At 39.7% G+C, this 19,472-nt stretch overlaps 1 protein-coding gene across 6 annotated transcripts in view; it reads left to right on the top strand.

Moving 5' to 3' along the window:
• The window catches only part of AHI1 (Abelson helper integration site 1), a 63,831-nt gene that overhangs the window by 9,004 nt on the left and 35,355 nt on the right, over positions 1-19,472 (top strand). For 5 of the 6 annotated variants that reach the window (XR_014524832.1, XM_083498047.1, XM_083498048.1 and 2 more), the window contains exons 4-17: positions 515-1,125; positions 2,808-2,995; positions 3,721-3,940; positions 4,972-5,164; positions 6,231-6,326; positions 7,403-7,588; positions 8,254-8,409; positions 9,425-9,557; positions 11,487-11,610; positions 12,341-12,570; positions 13,561-13,664; positions 14,770-14,888; positions 16,094-16,224; positions 17,328-17,468. Coding sequence is in view for 5 of the 6 variants with exons in the window: in XM_083498047.1 (XP_083354173.1) it covers positions 515-1,125; positions 2,808-2,995; positions 3,721-3,940; positions 4,972-5,164; positions 6,231-6,326; positions 7,403-7,588; positions 8,254-8,409; positions 9,425-9,557; positions 11,487-11,610; positions 12,341-12,570; positions 13,561-13,664; positions 14,770-14,888; positions 16,094-16,224; positions 17,328-17,468 (2,632 nt within the window). In the remaining variant the exon portion in view is untranslated. The remainder of the gene's footprint in view (positions 1-514; positions 1,126-2,807; positions 2,996-3,720; positions 3,941-4,971; positions 5,165-6,230; positions 6,327-7,402; positions 7,589-8,253; positions 8,410-9,424; positions 9,558-11,486; positions 11,611-12,340; positions 12,571-13,560; positions 13,665-14,769; positions 14,889-16,093; positions 16,225-17,327; positions 17,469-19,472) is intronic. The other variant, XM_083498051.1, reaches the window with a different exon arrangement.

The following is a 19,472-nucleotide window of genomic DNA, read 5'->3' as shown; positions in this document are numbered from 1 at the left end:
CAGGAAACAGCAGTGAGTTACTACCCATACAATTATACTAATTTAATGGCCAAATTACAATTTGGAAATATCTCTTTAAATGGTTTGTTAGGCAGAATTTTTTAAAGATCTTGGTTACAATCATTTCTTACATTTTTATCATGAGGACATTTTGTTAAATATTATTTCAGTTACACTAGATCTGTACACCCTCCTCCTCTCAGTAATGTTTATTTTAACAACATATAACACCATACTGGTAGGTCAATTTTCCAAATACTCTAGAATACATTTGAGGGATTTTTTCTTAAAATAAGCTTTGAAGAATATATTAAAAGCTTGGTCAAATCCAGAATCTTTTCATGTTTCATATGAATTCCATCTGTTGGTTGCTACATAAAACAATTAAGACTCATTTAAAACTTCAGTGCATGCAATAAAATTAATAATGTACCAAAATATTAATATTATAATACATATGCTTATAATTATATAAGAGGTGGCTGACTTTTCAGTGTTTTTGTCTTGATTGTAGCTTGAAACATTCAAAAATCATCTTGGCATTACCCAAGAAAGTGAAAATGATGAGGTAATTATAAATGATACTCATAACCCAGAGGAAAGGAGTCCACGGATTACAAAAAGCAAGCTCAGACACAAAACCTCAGTTGCAGAAAAAATAAATAATAATGTTGTTAGTGGAGAGGAAAGCGTGCAAACAACGTCTAATAAGAAGAAGAAAAAGACAGTGTTACACGAACAACTTAATGAGGAAGAAAACCTACGTGAAACTAAGTTGGACAGTTTTGAAAAACAGATTCATGTTTTTTCAAAGAAAAAAACAAAAAGTGTGTTAGAGGCAGATGCATTTCATCAAAAGGGGGACGGCCACATAAAAAGTGCCTTGAATGGAATGAGAGGGAGATCTGAATTAGATGAGGAAGAGCAGCTAATTCAAGCCTATGAGCAGCAAGTGGCTGAGGAAGAAGCAAATGCAATTAAGAAGAAAATAAAAAAGAAACTTAAAGAACAGATGTCTGAATTCACCCCCAATGTTCAAAGCCAGGAAATGGCACTGAATAATGAAGTGAGCAAAAAGAAGAAAAAGAAAAAAGAAGTATCTGTTGTATCTGAAGCTCAAACAAGGTATAGTGGCGAAAAGCAAATTGGTGTGGATTTAAATCTTTAAGAACTGTTTGATTTTCATTGCTGTTGTTGAAATGGAAAGAGTTGTATGGCTCTTCCCCCCTCCCCAACCTGGACATACCATTTTACAGGAGAAAATGTCATGGTGTTACCAGTTCTTCTCCCTCCTCACAAAGTTACTTTCTGAGTTGCTGGGAAGCAATGAATTGTTGCTCCTGTGGGAGGTGAAGGCGGGAGTCAGGAAGGAGTGCAAGGTAGAGGAAGGTGGGCAAAATCACATTTGGCTTTATTTCTATTTCCCAGCTCAGCTTCCAGGCACCAAACCAAACTTGGGGAGAATCTTTATTGGCTTCAATGCCTTTCTCTCTTAACGGGTTCCTCCCAGACACACACTATTTGTTTCCTATCTTTAGAGAGGAGAGAATAGAATCCTAGGAAACTGCCTTATACCAAGTCAGACTGTTGATCCATGGATTTCAGTATTGTCCCTGCTGACTCGTAATGGCTCTCTTGGCTTTTTGACAAAAGTATCTCCCAACCAAACCTGGAGGCTGAACTTGGATCCTTCTGCATGCACAGAAGATGCTCTCCCTCTGAGCTAGGGCCGTCCCCTTTCCCCTTTGTGTTGCTTGGCAAAAGAAATATTATCATCTGGGTTGAGTGGGGCTGTGCCCCCGTTGTCTGTTGCCTTGGTGACTGGGTGAATGGTTCCCACCACATCATCTCTTCTCAGCTTGTTGACAGCCTCTGTTCTGGAACTACTCTTTGCACGAACCCAGCTTGGTGGGAAGAGATGATTCATTTGTATCACTTTCCTTGCTCATCTCTAGATCTCACTTCAGGGGGGCAGCTAAGTCTAGGGATGGTAGGAATGCATTTGCAATACATTGACCCTGCCTTAAGTTTACATGGCCTCCTTTTCCTCCATCAAAGCCAGGGGAGGGGAACTGGATCCAGTCAGTGGGCCGTGCTACAAAGGAAAATCCAAGCTGATCCCAGCAGGTTTTAAGTTACTGCTGGTCAGCTGATGGGTCTGCTTTCTGCTGGTTGGCGGTGATGCTAGCAAGCCTGAAGTTGCCGTCCCACTCCCTTCCCCTTGAGCTCATAGGTGCACCAACATCAAGCTGCCTTCTGCTGGAATTACCAAATTCCCAATGGGGAAAGTGGAGCTTCAAGTCACTGTTTGAGTTCCCTGTGGCAATCACTGTGCCACAGCTAATCCCAGCAGGAAGGGATAGATGCTGACATCAGGCTCTACTTTCTATGGTGTCAACTGTGCTATAGAGCTCACCATGGGGAAATTAGTAGTGCAGCCAATACCAGCTGGTCTGTTCTCACTACCAGTCATTTGATCATTGGTGAAAGCAAGCCTTCTTTGCCAATGAAAAATCAGAAGCACATTCTGCCTGCTTCACACTTGATCTGACATCTGGTGCAAGGCAGATGGCCATGACTTTGGTGAAATGGTTTTGTGGGACACATGTCAGGCATAATTAAGACTCATGAGCCGGTGCCCCCCCCCCCCCGCATGGCTGACCTCAACTAACCACCTTGGCTGATGGTTGGAGTGTTCCTTACTTGTATCTCTCTGGCATACAGCAGTCATTATTTTGGCAGGTTTGGGCAGGGCTGGGTGTATGTATACATTCCCTTGTTTAACAGCGAGACTTACTTCATTGCAGTGCAATGTCCCTCTCTGAACTACAGAATGACCCAGAGGAAGAAAATACCTGCAAAAAGAGATCATTGGAAAAACCGCTCATATCAGAATCTAAAGAGGATGGTGTGCTAACAAAGGAACAGGAACTGGAAGAGGATATTGAAAAACAGAAATCTAAAGGAAAGAAACTGAAAAGAAAACCCAAAAAAGGTTTGTGGGGCTACAATTTGAACCTCTGCAAATGTGCACATGAGTACAGAGCTCATTTATGTGGCTGCATTGTGTGCTTTTAGTGACCTAGACTACACCATCCTTGTGGCAAAAAAGTTGTCTGAAGTTTTTCACATGTGACCCACTGTGATTTTGCACAAGTGAGCTTTCCAAACCTAGGTTGAGTGGTAGCATGTAAAATACTAGTTTGTGCTCATCCTGGCTGATTATCTGCTTGTGCAGTCCAATTAGAGTGAAAATTGTACTGTGAGCATAGAGGGCGAGTGAGTTGCCCTTACCTCACATTTATTTCAAATATATATTGAAACAAGGACTCGTTTTGTTCAAGAATGGTCCTGCTATGTATGAGTAACAATTTTTGGAAGTGGTCTCTTCATTTGACCACTTGGAACATGTTGGAATATGTAATTAGAAAGTTCCAGCTGCATCTGCTTTTTGTGTGTGTGTTAAACTGATGTTCATGTTAATAGATCACACATAAAAAGTAATGTTGCACGTACTAATAGCCTGAATTTCTATTCACCTAGCCAGTTTTTGTTCAGTAACACATGCCTAGATATAAGCAAACATGCAGTCGAATATACTAACTGGTTTTTCATAATGCATTGTAGAACTAGCGGGGCTTGGTAACTACAATAGGTGTTTTCAATTTAATTTTGATAATACTTAATTCTCACTTGAGACAATCTTCCTTCTGCTCCTAGTACTAGAAGAAAATACCCCGAATGCTAATGAAAATACATCACATGTGACTGATGGAAGTGTTTCACCGGAATCAAAACCTGTTTATGATGATAGCCTGGTTTTAGGGGTTTACATCCATCGAACAGATCGACTTAAAACTGATCTCATGGTATCGCATCCTATGGTTAAGGTTCATGTGATTGATCAGAAAACTGGTCTATACGCCAAGAAAGAAAATAGGTGATGTCATTCACTTTTAAAGTTTTCTATCTCTTATCTTATCTCTCCAGTTTTCCCACATCAAATGTGATTTACTGTAAAGACTTCTCAGTTGAGTATTGGTGTCCCTGGAATCTCTTTCCTGCTTAACTTGCATGTTCAGGATTTTAGTTTGTTTTCATAGATGTGTGCGCTTATTCTCTTGAGTTGCAGTTGAGCACTCTGGAAATATATGCAGTCAATTGCAGGAGAAATGAAAGACTACCAAAAAACTGAAATTCAGTTACTTTTCAAAGTTCATCCTCAAGAGACTTTTCTGTTTAGGTAATGTTGCCCATCTATAGAGGGTAGGGTAGAGTGTTCATCAGATAATGCCAGAAGGTGGACTGAATGAGAGGCCAACATGGAATAAGGGTTGCATCAAATCCCAGAGTAGCTTCTAATACATGTAAAGGCCAGAAAGATGACAGCAAAGAAAACATTACTCAACTCTGTACTCGAATAAGATTTAAAGCTGCAGTCCTATGCAAGATTTCCTTGGCAGTCCCCTTAAACTAAGTGGAACTTAACTTTCAAATAAATATGCATAGGATTAAGCTATGCCTCTCATATGCAAAATCTCTTAAGTGTGATAGGAAGCACACTCCAAGCATAGCATGTCAAGTAAATGTCAGGTTTTAACCAGCAAAAAGAATGGGTTAAAATGGTTAAGCACAAAGCACAGAAAAATGCACATTTCCTTTGTAAGAATATAGACATGAATTTACAACCATTTGGATTATTTCCTTTATCTGTGCCTTTTGTCAATGTTGCGCTACATTTGCTTTGAGCCAAAGTTATTCAAGCTGTCCTTGCACTTCACAGGGCTGTGGATATTGTGCCTAGAATAGTCTGAGTTGGAATAAGTTTAAAGCCATCTGACACGTGGCTGTTGAACATTTCACATACACACCCTGGTAGCATGAATGCTAGACTGTTACATTCCCCATACTTCCCTTTTAAGCAAAAGTCTAGCACAGTTGGACTGAACAGAGTTTATTGTTTTTATACAGCAGCCGATCTGTTTCATCTTTTTATGAACAAGAAAAAGTGGGACATATTCTTCCCATTATGACTCAACCATATGATTTTAAACAGTTTAAGTCAACACTTCCAGAATGGGAGGAGCTAATCATTTTCAATGAACGCTTTAACTATTTCCTTCAAGATACTGAAGAAAGTCCAAGGATAATCCTGTTTTTTGAGGTACAGAATGAATTACCATTTCATCATGTTACCTTTAATTTTGGCAAGTATCTTTTAATGTTTTAATTCATAGATTATTTGAAAGGTAGGTGGCATAGGAATTATGGATTGTGCCCATTCATGTAAGGACTCCCACTCGCACAACAGAATTTCTCTTTCCCCATGCATCCCAAAATCTCTCTTGGGGGTTCCTCCAATATGGTAGAGCCAATTTCTGTTGTTTCGGCCAGGGAGGAGAAGTGCAGGGACATGACTTGGTACTAGAGCATCACCTTTGCATGCAGGTCCCAATTCAATCCCTGGTGTCTGCAGATACGGTTGGGAAAGACTCCCTGCCTCCAACTCTGAAGAGCCTCTGCCAGTCAGTGTAGACAATACTGAACTACTAAGGCAGTTTCTGTGTTCCTAAGCAGAAGTCCTTGCTCCTGTAGATAAGCCAGCTGACAATAGCAGGTGCAAGGTTCTCTCAAAATTTCTTCTCAGGCCTCCTAACAGCTTTGTAGGGGATGCCTGGGAGCTGGGGAAGGACACAAAGTATGCAACAAAGAAGCTGCCAGATGCAATATATGAGATTTTTCATTGATCCTTAATGAATATCCTGAAACATTTTGTTTTTGTTCTTGTTTTTATTATGTATTTTGTGCTTTTTTTAGCCTGTATTTTTATGCTGTGAACTACTCTGCTATCTACAGATGAAGGGGGACATTTAATCTAACAAATGGGGAAAAAACCTTCCTGAACATGCCAGCTCTACATGTTTTTCTGCTAAGAAAACCCATATCCACCATATTTGAGGGGTTTCTGCTTGTTTATTCTAAGTGAGCTCCCACATTTTGAGAACTGAGATGTGCCAAATGCAGGAAAACTCTGGAATTCTCCCATTCTGGGCACACACACACACACACAAAAGCAGAGCTCACTGGCATGGAGGTTCTTTCATAGGCCCCACTCTACCCCTGCAAATAGCATTCAGAGCCAAAAGAAAATGACTTAGACAAAAAATATTCCTTGTCATAATTGTTGATTGATTTTAACTAAATAAAACTTTTTCCCCCAATTTGGTCAGATACTTGATTTTCTGAGCATGAATGATGTAAAGACCAACTTTGATGTACAAGCTAAGGAAAGTGGCTTTCGGAAAATCTCTTGGGCATTTCTAAAGGTATTTTATTTATTTTTTTAAATGGGAACTTTCCCCCTAAAGTATCCAAATAAAATCTAAGCAGAAGTGAACTTAAACTTCTGTGTTCAGTGGTGAAACTATATTTCAATTGTGGTAATAGATGAACTGCAAGCACATTTGTCCGATAAATGTACAAAATTTAGATGGGGTACCTTCATGGGGTACCAAAAAAAATCCCATGAAGGTGTTTTGTATGAAGGTGGAGTTTAGTGCTATTGTGTTTCATAAAGCCCCATGTTCCCCCTGTGTTTATTGTGATATCCTTTCAGAACTGAATTTGAGAATCTCTGTGTGCATCTCTGCAGCATCTTATGGTAGAGATGGTCATAGCATAGACTGACTGAAAACAAAGAATCCAGTTACCAAGGTTCACCAACAAGTGCACAAAGGCCTGTACCCCTGCGCCAAAGATGAGCCCTAATTCTGTTCTGAGTGGCTTCTCAATGTCAATTCATCCATACAGATGAAGTTATAATCAGATGATCTGCTGATACCTAACTGTGTGTACTACATCCTCCCATAGGAAACCTGTGCCCACTATCTGCGGTTGCCAAACTATAATGTTGTGGTTTTAAATTGTCACATCACAAACAGGGTTTCGTCTTTCTTTATTTAAAATTTGTTTATTCTGTATTTACAACCTGCATCATATATATATATTATATTTACAAATATATATTATATTATATATTTACAAATAAAACAATAATGCTAATTGTTTATCAATTAAAAGAACCCACAAGAAACAGATAAAATACTAAAAACAGCAATAATTGTCAAACTGCAAAGCACTTCCCTCCTTCCATATAAGGCTGACTAGATTAATATTTCACAATATCCCAAGTAAATAAGTTGGTATCAACTCCGCTTCAGAGGGAAGATCATTCCATGAACAGAAATGAGAAGGCCCTTTATGATGTACCTCTTACAGCAACAGAACATCAAAAATGGACTTCTCCAAAGTTCTACTAGCATTTAGCTTGTAAAAACTACATCATTGTCACCCACAACTAGTAATCACACATTTTTTCACTTTGAGAATTTTGTCTTTTCAGCTTGTGGGTGCGAATGGAGTTCTGAATGTTGGTGGAAAACTACGTCTCCAACTATATTGCCCTCCTCCAAGGTCCAGATCGCAACTAAATATTGTGGAAGTTTATGATTGGTGGGCAAAATGTCCCAGAAACCATTACCCCTCAACACTGTATGTAACTATAAAGGGCATTAAACTTCCAGAACATGTAAGTTTAAGTTGCATGTCTACCAACTAAACTTCAGCAGAGATGTATCTGTGGGCGTTAATCTGAGAAAAGTTGTTTTTTTGTTGGCCTTTTATAACAAGCTGTAGAACGGAAACAATTGGCATGTTCCCTTAAATACTTGAACATTTCACATCTGGTTGTTTCTGTCCAGTCATCGCTGGAACTTTGGCTACTTTTCTGCCAGCCAGCTGCTGAATTTTGTATTTAAAGGGAAGGGAGAGAGATCCATGAAGCATTTTCAGCTGCTTCTTTCATTCAGTCTGGTGAAAATCTGCTGAAGTGAATAGACTTGCAATAATAGAGATCTGTCAAGGAAGCTAAAATATATCTGTGTTACATTTATTTTATTTTTAAATGTACAGCTTTTAAGATAACTCTTTCTAGATTTCAGAAATATTGGTCAGACTTCGTTCCAGTTCTTCTGAAATACAAGTTCAATTCCATGTTAAATTATGCAGTTCTTTTGGATTGATATGTAGCATTAGTCATATTTAGAGTAGACCCACTGAAAGCAATTGACTTAAGTAACAGAAGTCCCTTTCAATGGGTCTACCTAATTGGGGTATGGCTTTCTTGGATATCACCCTGATAGTTTACATCTGCCAAAAGAAATTTGTCCTACTACACTTTTAATCTATTTGTAGGTAGATCCTTCTTTACGGTCTATGATGGCTGTTCAGCAGGAATATCATTCTCCATCATTCTTGGACCTGCAAAGTGAAGTATCTAAAAAAGCAAATAGTTCTGGACCACATGTGAAAAAAGAAGAACTACATAAGTGGTCACGATTTCCTGGACAGGCAAGAGTTTTCATACCTTTGTACATAAGGATTGTGTTTCTAGGGTGCAATCTTGAATTGTATAGCAGTACTTTCTTGTTTTCAAGTGTAAGCACAAAACAAATGGTTTAATCCCCCCCCCCCCGCCCCAGTGTATGTGAAAAGTCCCAACCACTAATAATTTCCATGTCAACTGTGAAGGTTTTGCAGTGTTGCAGTAGAGGCGTGCGTTAGAAATTAGCAGTGAAGTTTAGACAGTCAAATTAAGAAACAGCTTAATAGAAAGCATGAAAATTAGTGTTAGCACTATTATCATTGTCCCCCAGATTTCTTTGAACCTGTTGAGGCAGTACTTTTGTCCACAGGATTTTTTTTCTTTTAATTGTTTATTTTTAATTGAATGGGTATATATCTTTAAAAAGCAAAACAACCAAGCTAACAATTGCATACCAGAATTCTACTTAGCTGGTTGAATGGGAGAAAAAGCTTGTTCCTCAAGCTCATGCATTTCTTCCCCTGCTTCCCTCACTGTAGAGAGAAAGCAACGCATGCTTTCAGAATTTGCCATGGTGATTGCAAGATCTACCTTACAGAGTCATGGAGATCCTACATTTAAACATAGGTTCTCTGATGGCAAAATGGCCTGTTACCTTATTCGTGCTTTTAAAAGAAGCATACTTAAATTGACCACTTTTATTTTGATGGAAAAGCAGTTCTGGGGCTCTAATACAGAATGTTCTCTAAACCAGAACAGGGGTCTTGCACCAGTTTCTCATTGATTGCTGCTCCACTCCATCTCTATCCCACCAGGGTTAAGCAAGTAACTGGCTCAGGGCCCAGATCAGCACCCCATTCTCCCATGCCAGTGAACACACACACATCTGGCACCGTTCCATTTTTTCTATGTTAACAGCGTGGGTTTTTTTATCAAAAGTTTGCTGTAACAGTCTATCACTGATACCTTCCTGGAAATAGTTATAATTAGTTGATGATGAAAATACCACTGTGGGAATAACGGCTTGCTTTGGAAATGCAGGTTTGCCGTATACCAAATAAGCATCTGTTTTCCCTACGAGCGGGAGATATGGGATGTTTCTGTATTCGCTTTTCCGAAGACGGACGAACCTTAGCAGCAGGTTGTGCAGGAAGAGATGCTTATCCTATTATTTGTAAGTCGCAGCCTTACGGCGTGTTTCACTTTTAATAAAGGTAAAGGTACCCCTGCCTGTACGGGCCAGTCTTGTCAGACTCTAGGGTTGTGCGCTCATCTCACTCTAGAGGCCGGGAGCCGGCGCCGTCCGCAGACACTTCCGGGTCACGTGGCCAGTGTGACATCGCTGCTCTGGCGAGCCTGCACCAGCGCAGCACACGGAACGCCGTTTACCTTCCCGCTATAAAGCGGTACCTATTTATCTACTTGCACTTTAAGGGTGCTTTCGAACTGCTAGGTGGGCAGGAGCTGGGACCGAAAGACGGGAGCTCACCCCGCCGCGGGGATTCGAACCGCCGACCATGCGATCGGCAAGCCATAGGCACTGAGGTTTTACCCACAGCGCCACCCGCATCTCTCACTTTTAATACAGAGCCTCACTTTTAATACAGAGCCTCACTTTTAATACATAGGTAATCACTTTTAATACAGAGCCTCAAAATAATAAGTGTTTTTGTCTCCTAGTTTCATGTTTTTGAAAAGATTACCCTAAGACACAAGTGTTACAGTACTTTTGCTGCATCCTCTTGCAGGCAGAAGAAATTGGTCAGTGGGACAGCTGAGGGAGGCGGTTTTCAGTTTAAGACTGGCAGAGGGGGCTCTCTTGGTAATTCCACAGTCCTGAGGTAGCCTAGGAGAGGGCATTCTTTGTGACAGCCCCTAACTTATGGAATTCCTTCCCCACATTGATTCATTTGGCACCTTCGTTATGTAGCTGTGTCAGATGCTGAAGACACACCTCTTTACCCTGGCCTTTGATACATGAGAGATATATTTTACAATCCATCCTGTTCTTGTGGCTGTAATTTATTTAAAACTGTATTTAATTTGCTACAAAATTCTTTAATATTGTATTGTTTATTTATTTAGTCATTTTAAAATACAACATTTAAACATTTTATAAATAAATAAAAATAAATAACCTGCCCTGGACCTTATGGTGAAGGGTGGGGTAAGAAATCAAATAAATAATAATGATAATAATAAATGCAACAACAATAATAACAACTGATGTAACAAGCAGTTAAGTTTGAACCACTTGTCAAGCCTCCTTGGGCTCCATGATTGAAGAAATGATGATTATGATTATATCTAGCCCATACTGCCAAAGGAGCTCTGGGCAACAAACAAAAGATGGGATATAAATATGGAGGGGGGAGAGAGAAACATATAGATCTTAGGTACTCTGAGATGGTTCCAGAAGGGTTTGGGGAAGAAGTAAGTGTTGAGGTATGAAGGATGAACGTGAGGGAGCACGGCTCGGAAAAAGCAGCAAACTGCTACAAGCAAAAGAAGTGACATAGAAGAAAGTTTGCAAAAAAAAAATATGTGTAGAAAATGAATGTGGCTTACAGCAAATGATAGTGTAGCCAGTAATGACTTTTGTAGTATTTGTGGTTTCTCACCAACCTTCCCTATCGATGAGCAGTTATGTAGCAGGAGAAAAGGACACTGAAATAGTATTATTGTTCTTGAATTGGAGTGCTTTATAATGCCATTTTGCAAAAACGCTTTATTTAAAAGTTTACCACACACACATAATTCTCATTCAGCCACTAGATGGAAATAGATACTTGCATGCTTATTTTAAATTTAGACTCTTAACATACATCTGGCAGCCACGTCTGAAAATCAGGTGCTGGTGGAGGCCGGATATAACTATCATGTCCAGTAGCTGCTGGTAGCTTATTCTCTCTGCATTCATTTAATTTCCTTTTAAAGCCATCTAATCTGGTGACTATTACAACATCCTAGGACAGTGTGCTTGTGTTTGTGTGAAGTACTTTTTGAAACCAAATAGTTTCCGTTTGGATGCTTCCTTGATGTTCATGATTTCTTAATTTTACCTATTCCTAACCCCTTAAAAAGCTTTTTGTGTTTTCATCAGTATATGAGATTCCTTCTGGGCAAAACCTGGTGGAATTTTATGGACACCTGAACATTGTATATGATCTTTGCTGGTCAAAAGATAACCAGCATCTCCTTACCGCATCCTCAGATGGTACGGCAAGGTTAGTATAAGTGAGTTCATCTTATGTTAATTCACTTTATGGTACCATTGAAATATTATATGTCTGCCTCTTTCCCTTCTTTTTCACGGACAGGGTGTGGGAGAATTCCATGACAGAACCACTACAGTTCCACTGCAAGGAGAGTGGAAGTTTTGTGTTTGTTTGTTTTGCAACTGCTCCCTACCTTTAGGGCCTTAGTATGTGTATGGGTGTTCTGGTTATTTAATAAATATCATCCTCATAGGATCACTTTTCTGCAAAGGCAATCTCTTGAGGAGAAAATAAAGCAAAACCCTCCACTCAACCATATTCTACAAACATCTTTTTGACTGTATCCTGTTCTCTTTACCCTCACTTAATATACATTTTTACTTTTTATTGTTGCCCTTTCACTATTGCACTAAAGAAGAGATGAGGATTTTATTTTTATTTAATGCAAACCTCCAGTTATAGGTTATACTGGATAAACTGGCATTTCAAAATGGCATTTGCATGGGGGGAAATACTTAAGGCGTTTAAAGTTAAAACAAAACAAACCACAAATTACTTCTTAAGATAGAGGACAGCACAAAAAACAAATGAATGTAATTTGGATTCTTTGTAGTAATTCAGTGAAGAAATGATATCCATTCTGGATATCTGGCTAGCATATGACTCGGTAATTAAATCACATACTGCATTTTCTAAAAGACATTAAGTTAACAGTTTCCTAAATATTGTTTCCTTCTAGAATGTGGAAAATTGAAGCCCAGGCTACATCAGCCGTGAGAGTTTTCCCTCATCCTTCCTTTGTCTACACTGCTAAATACCATCCAGTAGCTGAATATATTGTAGTGACAGGATGTTACGACTCTGTGATTAGAGTATGGAATGCAAAAGTGAAGGACATTTATGGGCAGCTTCTACAAGAGTTTGATGGTCACAAAAGTTTTATCAATACATTGTGCTTTGATGCAGAAGGCAAGTTTTGAATCATTTCACTCTGATAATGCTGTATGCAACAATTTAGCTCATTCATCTTTATAATAACTCTTGCCAGGTGTGGCGTGACTGTTATCATTTTGTAGATGGAGGCTGAGAGATTGTGACAGCCTTGTTGACAATAGAACGTGGCTAAGCAGAGAGGGGAAAGGGGTGTGGCTGATCAGCAGGGCCTGTGCCACCTGCAGAATCTTCTTCCCATTCATGTCCTTTTTTTAAAAAAAGACAAGGTCCCTTTAATCAAAGCGCAGCATGAGAAAAGCATATTATGTGCATTGTTCGATGCAAATGGGAGCCAAATGCTCATTAAATAGAAATAAATAAATAAATGATTGTGTGGGAAAATTCATGTGATTAGACAGAATGTGAGATGACTAGGATGGGGGAAAAATTGATCACATTCAGGGTTGCATGTCATATGTGGCATCTGGCCAGTGATCTCCCATGTCACATGTAATTTTAAATTGGCGTGGTTTAAAATTTTGAGCTTTCATTAACATTTTAAATACTGTATATTTATTACAGTAAGCCACTTTGAGGCCTACGTGGTGGAAAGTGGAATATCGTTTTTTATTTTTTAAAAAAAAAAACATAATTGGGCCCTAAAACCACGAGACTAGCAGTTGTTATACACTTTATGTGTCCATTGTGTGCGCCATGAAAGTTTCCCCGAACATACTGGTGTTTCCTCATGGCAAACTTGTAAACTTTGTACTTGAGTACTGCTTGCAGCTCTCCCACACCTTTTCTCACACCTATGTAAGGTGAGAAAAACTGGGTGCTAAAGACTCAGCTCTGGAGACAACTGGGGCACAGGGTGAAACAAGAGTCACAAAAGAAACAGGAAACAGGCATTTGGAGCAAAAGAAAGAGATGCAAAAGGGAAAAGAGATTTGACTAGAAAATATTTTCTGACTTGCGCTATCTGAATACTGTGAGACATTAAGTAAACAAATTACTATTTTCTAGGATTTCATATGTTTTCTGGAGACAGCACAGGGCTGATCATCATCTGGAATACTTTGGTAAAAGGCAATTCTCAATCGCCAATCCAAAACTGGGGAATTGATAAGGTATATAGATACTTTAAAGTAATAAAATAACTTCTGTGCATGCAATTTTATGGAAAGATGCTGGAAACAAGTAGGTTTGTAGCCATAGACAGGAAAGCTTTGAGTTTTGTTCCTGTTATCAGTAGGTAAGTGGTACGTAGACAGGATTCACCAAACCAGTCCTGCCAGTGGGATTCCCTGCCCTTGTCCCCTCCTTGAACCCCCTTGAGAAAGGGACTGAAATTTTGAAAATAGAAGTGGTGCAGTCACTTAGAATAGAGCAACTTCCCTATGAGAAAATGTTGCATCATTTGGGGCCCTTTAGCTCAGAAGAAAGGCGATTAAGGAGGAATATGATAGAGATGTGTAAGATTATGTATGGTGCAGAGAAAGTGGATGGAGTTTTTCTCCCTCTGGTATAATTCTAGAACCCGGGGCCATCCACTGAAACAGCATTTTGAAAGATTCAGGACAGACAAAAGAGTGTACTTCTCCACTCTGCACATAGTTAAACTATGGAATTTGCTGGCATAGAATGTAGTTATGGTAATCAACTTGGATGACTTTAAAGGAGAATTAGACCAATTTACGGGGGATAGGGCTATCAGTAGCTACTAGCCATGTTGGCTATGTTCCACCTCCACATTCAGAAGCAGTATGCCTCTAAATACCAGTTGCTGGGAATCAAAAGTGGGGACAGTATGTTGAGCTCAGGTACTGCTTGTGTGCTTCCTATAGTCATCTGGTTGGGTACTTTAAGAACATAATTCTGGACTATATGAGTCCTAATCCAACAAGGCTCTTTGGTGTTGAGATTCTTCTCCATAAGAAGTAGTGTTGGCTGCCAATTTAAATGACTTCCAGGGGGGATTAGACAAACTCATGGATGATAAGGTTGCTAGCAGTGATAGCTCTGTAGTTAGTATAGGAGCATAGACACTATGCCTCTGAATAGCCTTTGCTCAGAATCAACCATGGGAAATGGACTTTGCCGAGGTATCTGATCTCCACAATGGGTTGTTAGACTAGATAGGCCTTTGCTTTGATCTGGGAGGGGGCTTCTGCTTATGAGTATACTGTGTTGCATCCATGTTTTTACTAGCTCTGTCAGTGGTGTTTTTTGTAGGAGATAAATGATGATGATTTTAAAGGGACCGCGATCAATCATTTAGAGGTACATCCAAATGGAAGGCGTTTATTGATCCATACTAAAGACAGTACTGTGAGAATTATGGATCTCCGAATGTAAGTATCTAAAAGTGACTTGCTTTGTTTTAAAGTGTTAAAATGATATCTGGGTATAATCTGTTATCTTTTCTTTCCACACACTTAAAAATAACCTAAATTTCCCTATTATTTCCAGGGATAGTAGGAGCACCTTAGACCTCCAAAAAGTTCTTCCTTCTGGGGGCCACAAAACAGTATGAATCTAAAAGGGAGAAAGGGGCTCCTGAATTAATTCTTCATTGTTAATAATAATAATAATAATAAATTTTATTTATATCCCGCCCTCCCCAGCCGAAGCTGGGCTCAGGGCGGCTAACAACAATAAAACAGTACAAAAGTACAAAAGTTAGTGGGGTAGATAGGGTTTTCCCTGGATCCTACTTATATGTGGGGCCTGAGCCCAAGTATTTTTAATTTTCAATCATTAGCAGTCTTTCCTTTGCATTTTAGTTAGTAGGTGGGAGATTGGAAGTAGGAAACTATTACTAAAAGAAAATCCTCAGAAAATTCCCTAGAACCTTCTAAAAGTAAGATACCTTCACTGATTCCTCAAGAAGTTCTGCATGCTAGCACAAGGCCTTATGAATGCCTTGAAAATGTTCTGTTGTACCTTCACAGATAATCCAGCACCTGAGAGTTATTGTAGATACACAGAGGGATTTGGTATTCAGAGAGGTGCAGAATTACAACCATTCATCATTCTGTCCCTATAGCAGTGCAAGAGTTGAGAAACCCTTACCTCAAAATAAAGACCTAAACTCAGCTATGGGGGATGATGGTGGGTAGGAGTGATCCTACCAGTAGAGGTACTACTCTTGGACCTCATAGATGTGCCACTTCCTTTGGAAACAGAATCCAATTTAGGATGAAGATTCATTTTAGGATGTGGCATTTTTTTCACCTTCAGTTTTGGCTTCAAATGAGACAGTTTGAATTCTGACCTGTTGCTATTTCTACTAACCGAGTGCTATACCTTATTTCTGTTTGACTGTATATCAGTTAAATTTCAAAGGATTAATTGGAATTATGATGATCAAAAGTCTTGGTACTGAGAGCCTCCTATTCCTTTGGATGATGCATCTAGATTGACTCTGCCTCTATCAAATGACTCTGAGGGAGGGTCATTCTGTGGTCTGAGGATGTTTGCCTACCACAGCATGGAGCTAAAACTCATAGTAAAGTGAAATTCACCTTTTATAACATCTTTTTGAATTTTTTTCTAGCCTTGCCACAAAGAAATATATTGGTGCAACAAACTATCGAGAAAAAATCCGCAGTACTTTAACACCATGTGGAACATTCCTTTTTTCTGGAAGTGAAGATGGTATAGCCTATGTCTGGAATCCAGAAACAGGTATGGACGTTCATTATTTTAAGCTGTTTAGAAAAGAACTATATATTTTTTTCATTTACAGGTTAACATATTTTAAATGAGGCTTTTCAAATAACTTTGGCATAGAATAAAAAATGCAGATCTGTTTGCCTTCTATCCATTGCTTCCTGTATGCTGATTTAAGTGACTGATCTTTTTGCCCCTTTCTACTTAATTTGGAAGAGGTGTTTGTTTGTGTGCGAGAGGGAGTATCTGAGTTAGTTCACATACAAAAGGCTTTAGCAATCGCTGCTCTCTTTCCCTACCCACTGTGTGCCACAGTTTCTTCACCTACATTCTGGTTCTTGGTGATCCATAGTTTACTGCTTTGTCTAAACTGGGCAAACTGTGATCAACTCAAACCATACATAGCCCTCAAATCCAGGGTTTGATTGGGTGTGAATAATCACTGTAGCTTGTATCCAACAATTTCATCTTGCTTGGGCAAGGACTTCTGTTTGTGCATGAAACATCTCCATTCGTGTGCCCCTCAAATGTGTTTGGGAGGTGGGGGTCACTCAACCCTCCAGATGTTCAATAGTGAATGGTCTTGGGGTAGAAATAGTGCTGATTCAAACAGACTCTAAGTCACATCTGGCACAGCATGAAACACCTCAGAATGAGGTGTGCTATTTTCTGAAATGAATTGGGTTCCAAACTGAATTTTGTAGTTGGTACACAGCGCTAGTTTCAGGTTTTCTTATCTTTCCCACCTTTGATTATTTTTCTAACTGGCGGTCATTTATATACTGCTATGGGCTTTCCTCAATACTTTTACTGATACAGTTGACATGCACACCAACAAATAAAGTTTTTCATTAATGTAGACACAGCATAAAAAACACCATAGCAACAAAATAGAGCAGCAGATAAGTATTTTGTACCTGTACAGAAGGAAAAGAGGAGAAGCTAAACATGCTATGAGCAGGATATTTGCCTATAATTCTCAGATGGCAAGTATGAGATCATTCTTAGGTCATTGGACTCATTTAAGTCAAACTAGCTCTACTAATGAAGAAATTCATGGCCATTTGAATACAGCTCTGTCTAACCGTTTCTTTTTAATTTTAACTTTCTTTTTGTAGGTGATCAAGTAGCCATGTACTCTGATCTTTCCTTCACATCTCCAGTTCGTGATGTTGCCTTCCATCCACATGAGCATATGGTGTCATTTTGTGCCTTTGGTCAAAACCAGCCTATCCTCGTGTACATTTATGATTACAAAGGTAATTTGTGTGTGACTGTATAAGTCTATCTAGCATTTCCTAATCTGCAGTGACTGTGACAGGCCATTCTCCCAACTTTGAAGCCAAAGTGGTGGGCAGCTATCATTCCAGCAGCCTTGCAGGGATCTCTGCTTCCCTCCCCAGTTCCAAAGTGGGGATATTTCTTTCTGTAATATCGGGGTGTGGGGAAAGAGATTGTGATCAGGACTGCAATGCATATGGAAATTCCCTCTTGCCAAGCTTCTTAGCTGCATGTGAGAGGGAGATTTTTCACCCAGAGAGCAGCTGTGTTAGAGCTAGACGTTTTCTGCTGCACCCCTGAGTCCTCCTAATCCCCCATAATCCCCATTCCTGTGCTTCTAATTAAATAAAAAATATGGGCATAGCTGCACACTACACATTTAGCATAATGTATAGCTTGGACATACGTAAAGCCTAATATACTGGCACAAAGCTCTTGCCAAAGAAATTTACTCTTGTGCTTAAATGTTATTTGCCAAGACTATGGCTGCATCTATGCTTTTGGAGTGCATTGCCTTGCCAGTTGTTTCAGAAACAGGTTTTCAAACTTCTTGAGGATAGCCCAAATAAATGTAATGCCAGTAAAATATCAAAGCTAGCTTTTAGCGATGGTGAAAGCCATAGAAAGGATAAAGGAGGTTATTGTTAGACCTGCCCCAGCATCCCCTAGTGATAAAGAAAGATTATTGCAATGAAAACGCCAAAAAATGTATTTTGAGGACAGGAGTTTACCAGCCCAGATTGCCAGGCAAGGGCATGTCTGCATCGCCAAGAATGCCGAGCTTCTCTACTGAAACCTGTGCTACAAGATAATCTCACTCTTAAGTATATTACAGACATAGGCATTTCAGGGTGCCAGGATGGGGTAGCAGTCTCAGTGTCCCCTGAGCTACATCCCTGCATGAAGAGAAAAGCTTTTTCGTTTGTGTTTTTTATGCTCCTGCTACAGCTCAATTGTTTGCAATGGAAGGGGGAGGAATTTCTGATGTGGACATGCTCTTATGGAGCATCTTTTGCAATGCAGGAAAGAAGCCCTCTACCTCAGCTATTTTATAAGACCTTTTTCACAATGATTTTCATTTTTTAAAAAGATTGTAAAGGCAGTGAACAAGAGAACAAATGGCTTTGGGCGTTTCGTTATTCAGAGATAAATGATTTTCTCTGTAGTGCTTCTAAACTCTTTACTCTTTACAGGCAAGATTTTCAGTTGTCTCCCCCTCTCAAATCGCATATAGTAGAGCAAGTTTGTTTCAAGTATTTATATGCTGTCTTTCTGCTTTCAGCCTTGAGGCAGTTCAGTGAAGTCATATAAAGTATCCAGTCTATGTTGGCCTTCCCAGCTTGCGGACGTCCAAGTGTTCTGGACAGAGGTGCCAAGTTGTGCCCAACATTGGGGGGGGGGGCACGTTGAGTGTGTGTGACCCCACAGCCCAGCCAGGCCAACTCAGCCTGCCATCCTCTGCCCACCTGCCACCTTACCTTTATTTGTGCCACTGCTGTGAGGCTGAGGTCAACTCTTTCCCCTCCATGAGGCCCGCTTTGGTGTGTTTCTTTGGATTGCCAGGGTGCCTTCCCAAAAGATAAAAAGCTTCTAGGGACCAGCCAGTTGGTATCCTCTCAAACCTGATGGTATCTTTCTTGATCTGTGGTATACATACTATCCATGCATAGGGAATTAATTATGACTACAGTGGTACCTCGGGTTAAGAACTTAATTCGTTCTGGAGGTCTGTTCTTAACCTGAAACTGTTCTTAACCTGAGGTACCACATTAGCTAATTGGGCCTCCCGCTGCTATGCCACCACCACACGATTTCTGTTCTCATCCTGAAGCAAAGTTCTTAACCCGAGGTACTATTTCTGGGTTAGCGGAGTTTGTAACCTGAAGCGTCTGTAACCTGAAGCATCTGCAACCCGAGGTACCACTGTACAGATTTTTAGACTAGTCAGTTTTTTGTGGCTTCTCTGATCCAATAGTATACAG

The sequence above is a fragment of the Podarcis liolepis genome, assembly GCF_965112155.1.
Source record: "Podarcis liolepis genome assembly, chromosome: 3".
Taxonomy (NCBI): domain Eukaryota; kingdom Metazoa; phylum Chordata; class Lepidosauria; order Squamata; family Lacertidae; genus Podarcis; species Podarcis liolepis.
This window is presented reverse-complemented; position numbering and strand designations above follow the sequence as displayed.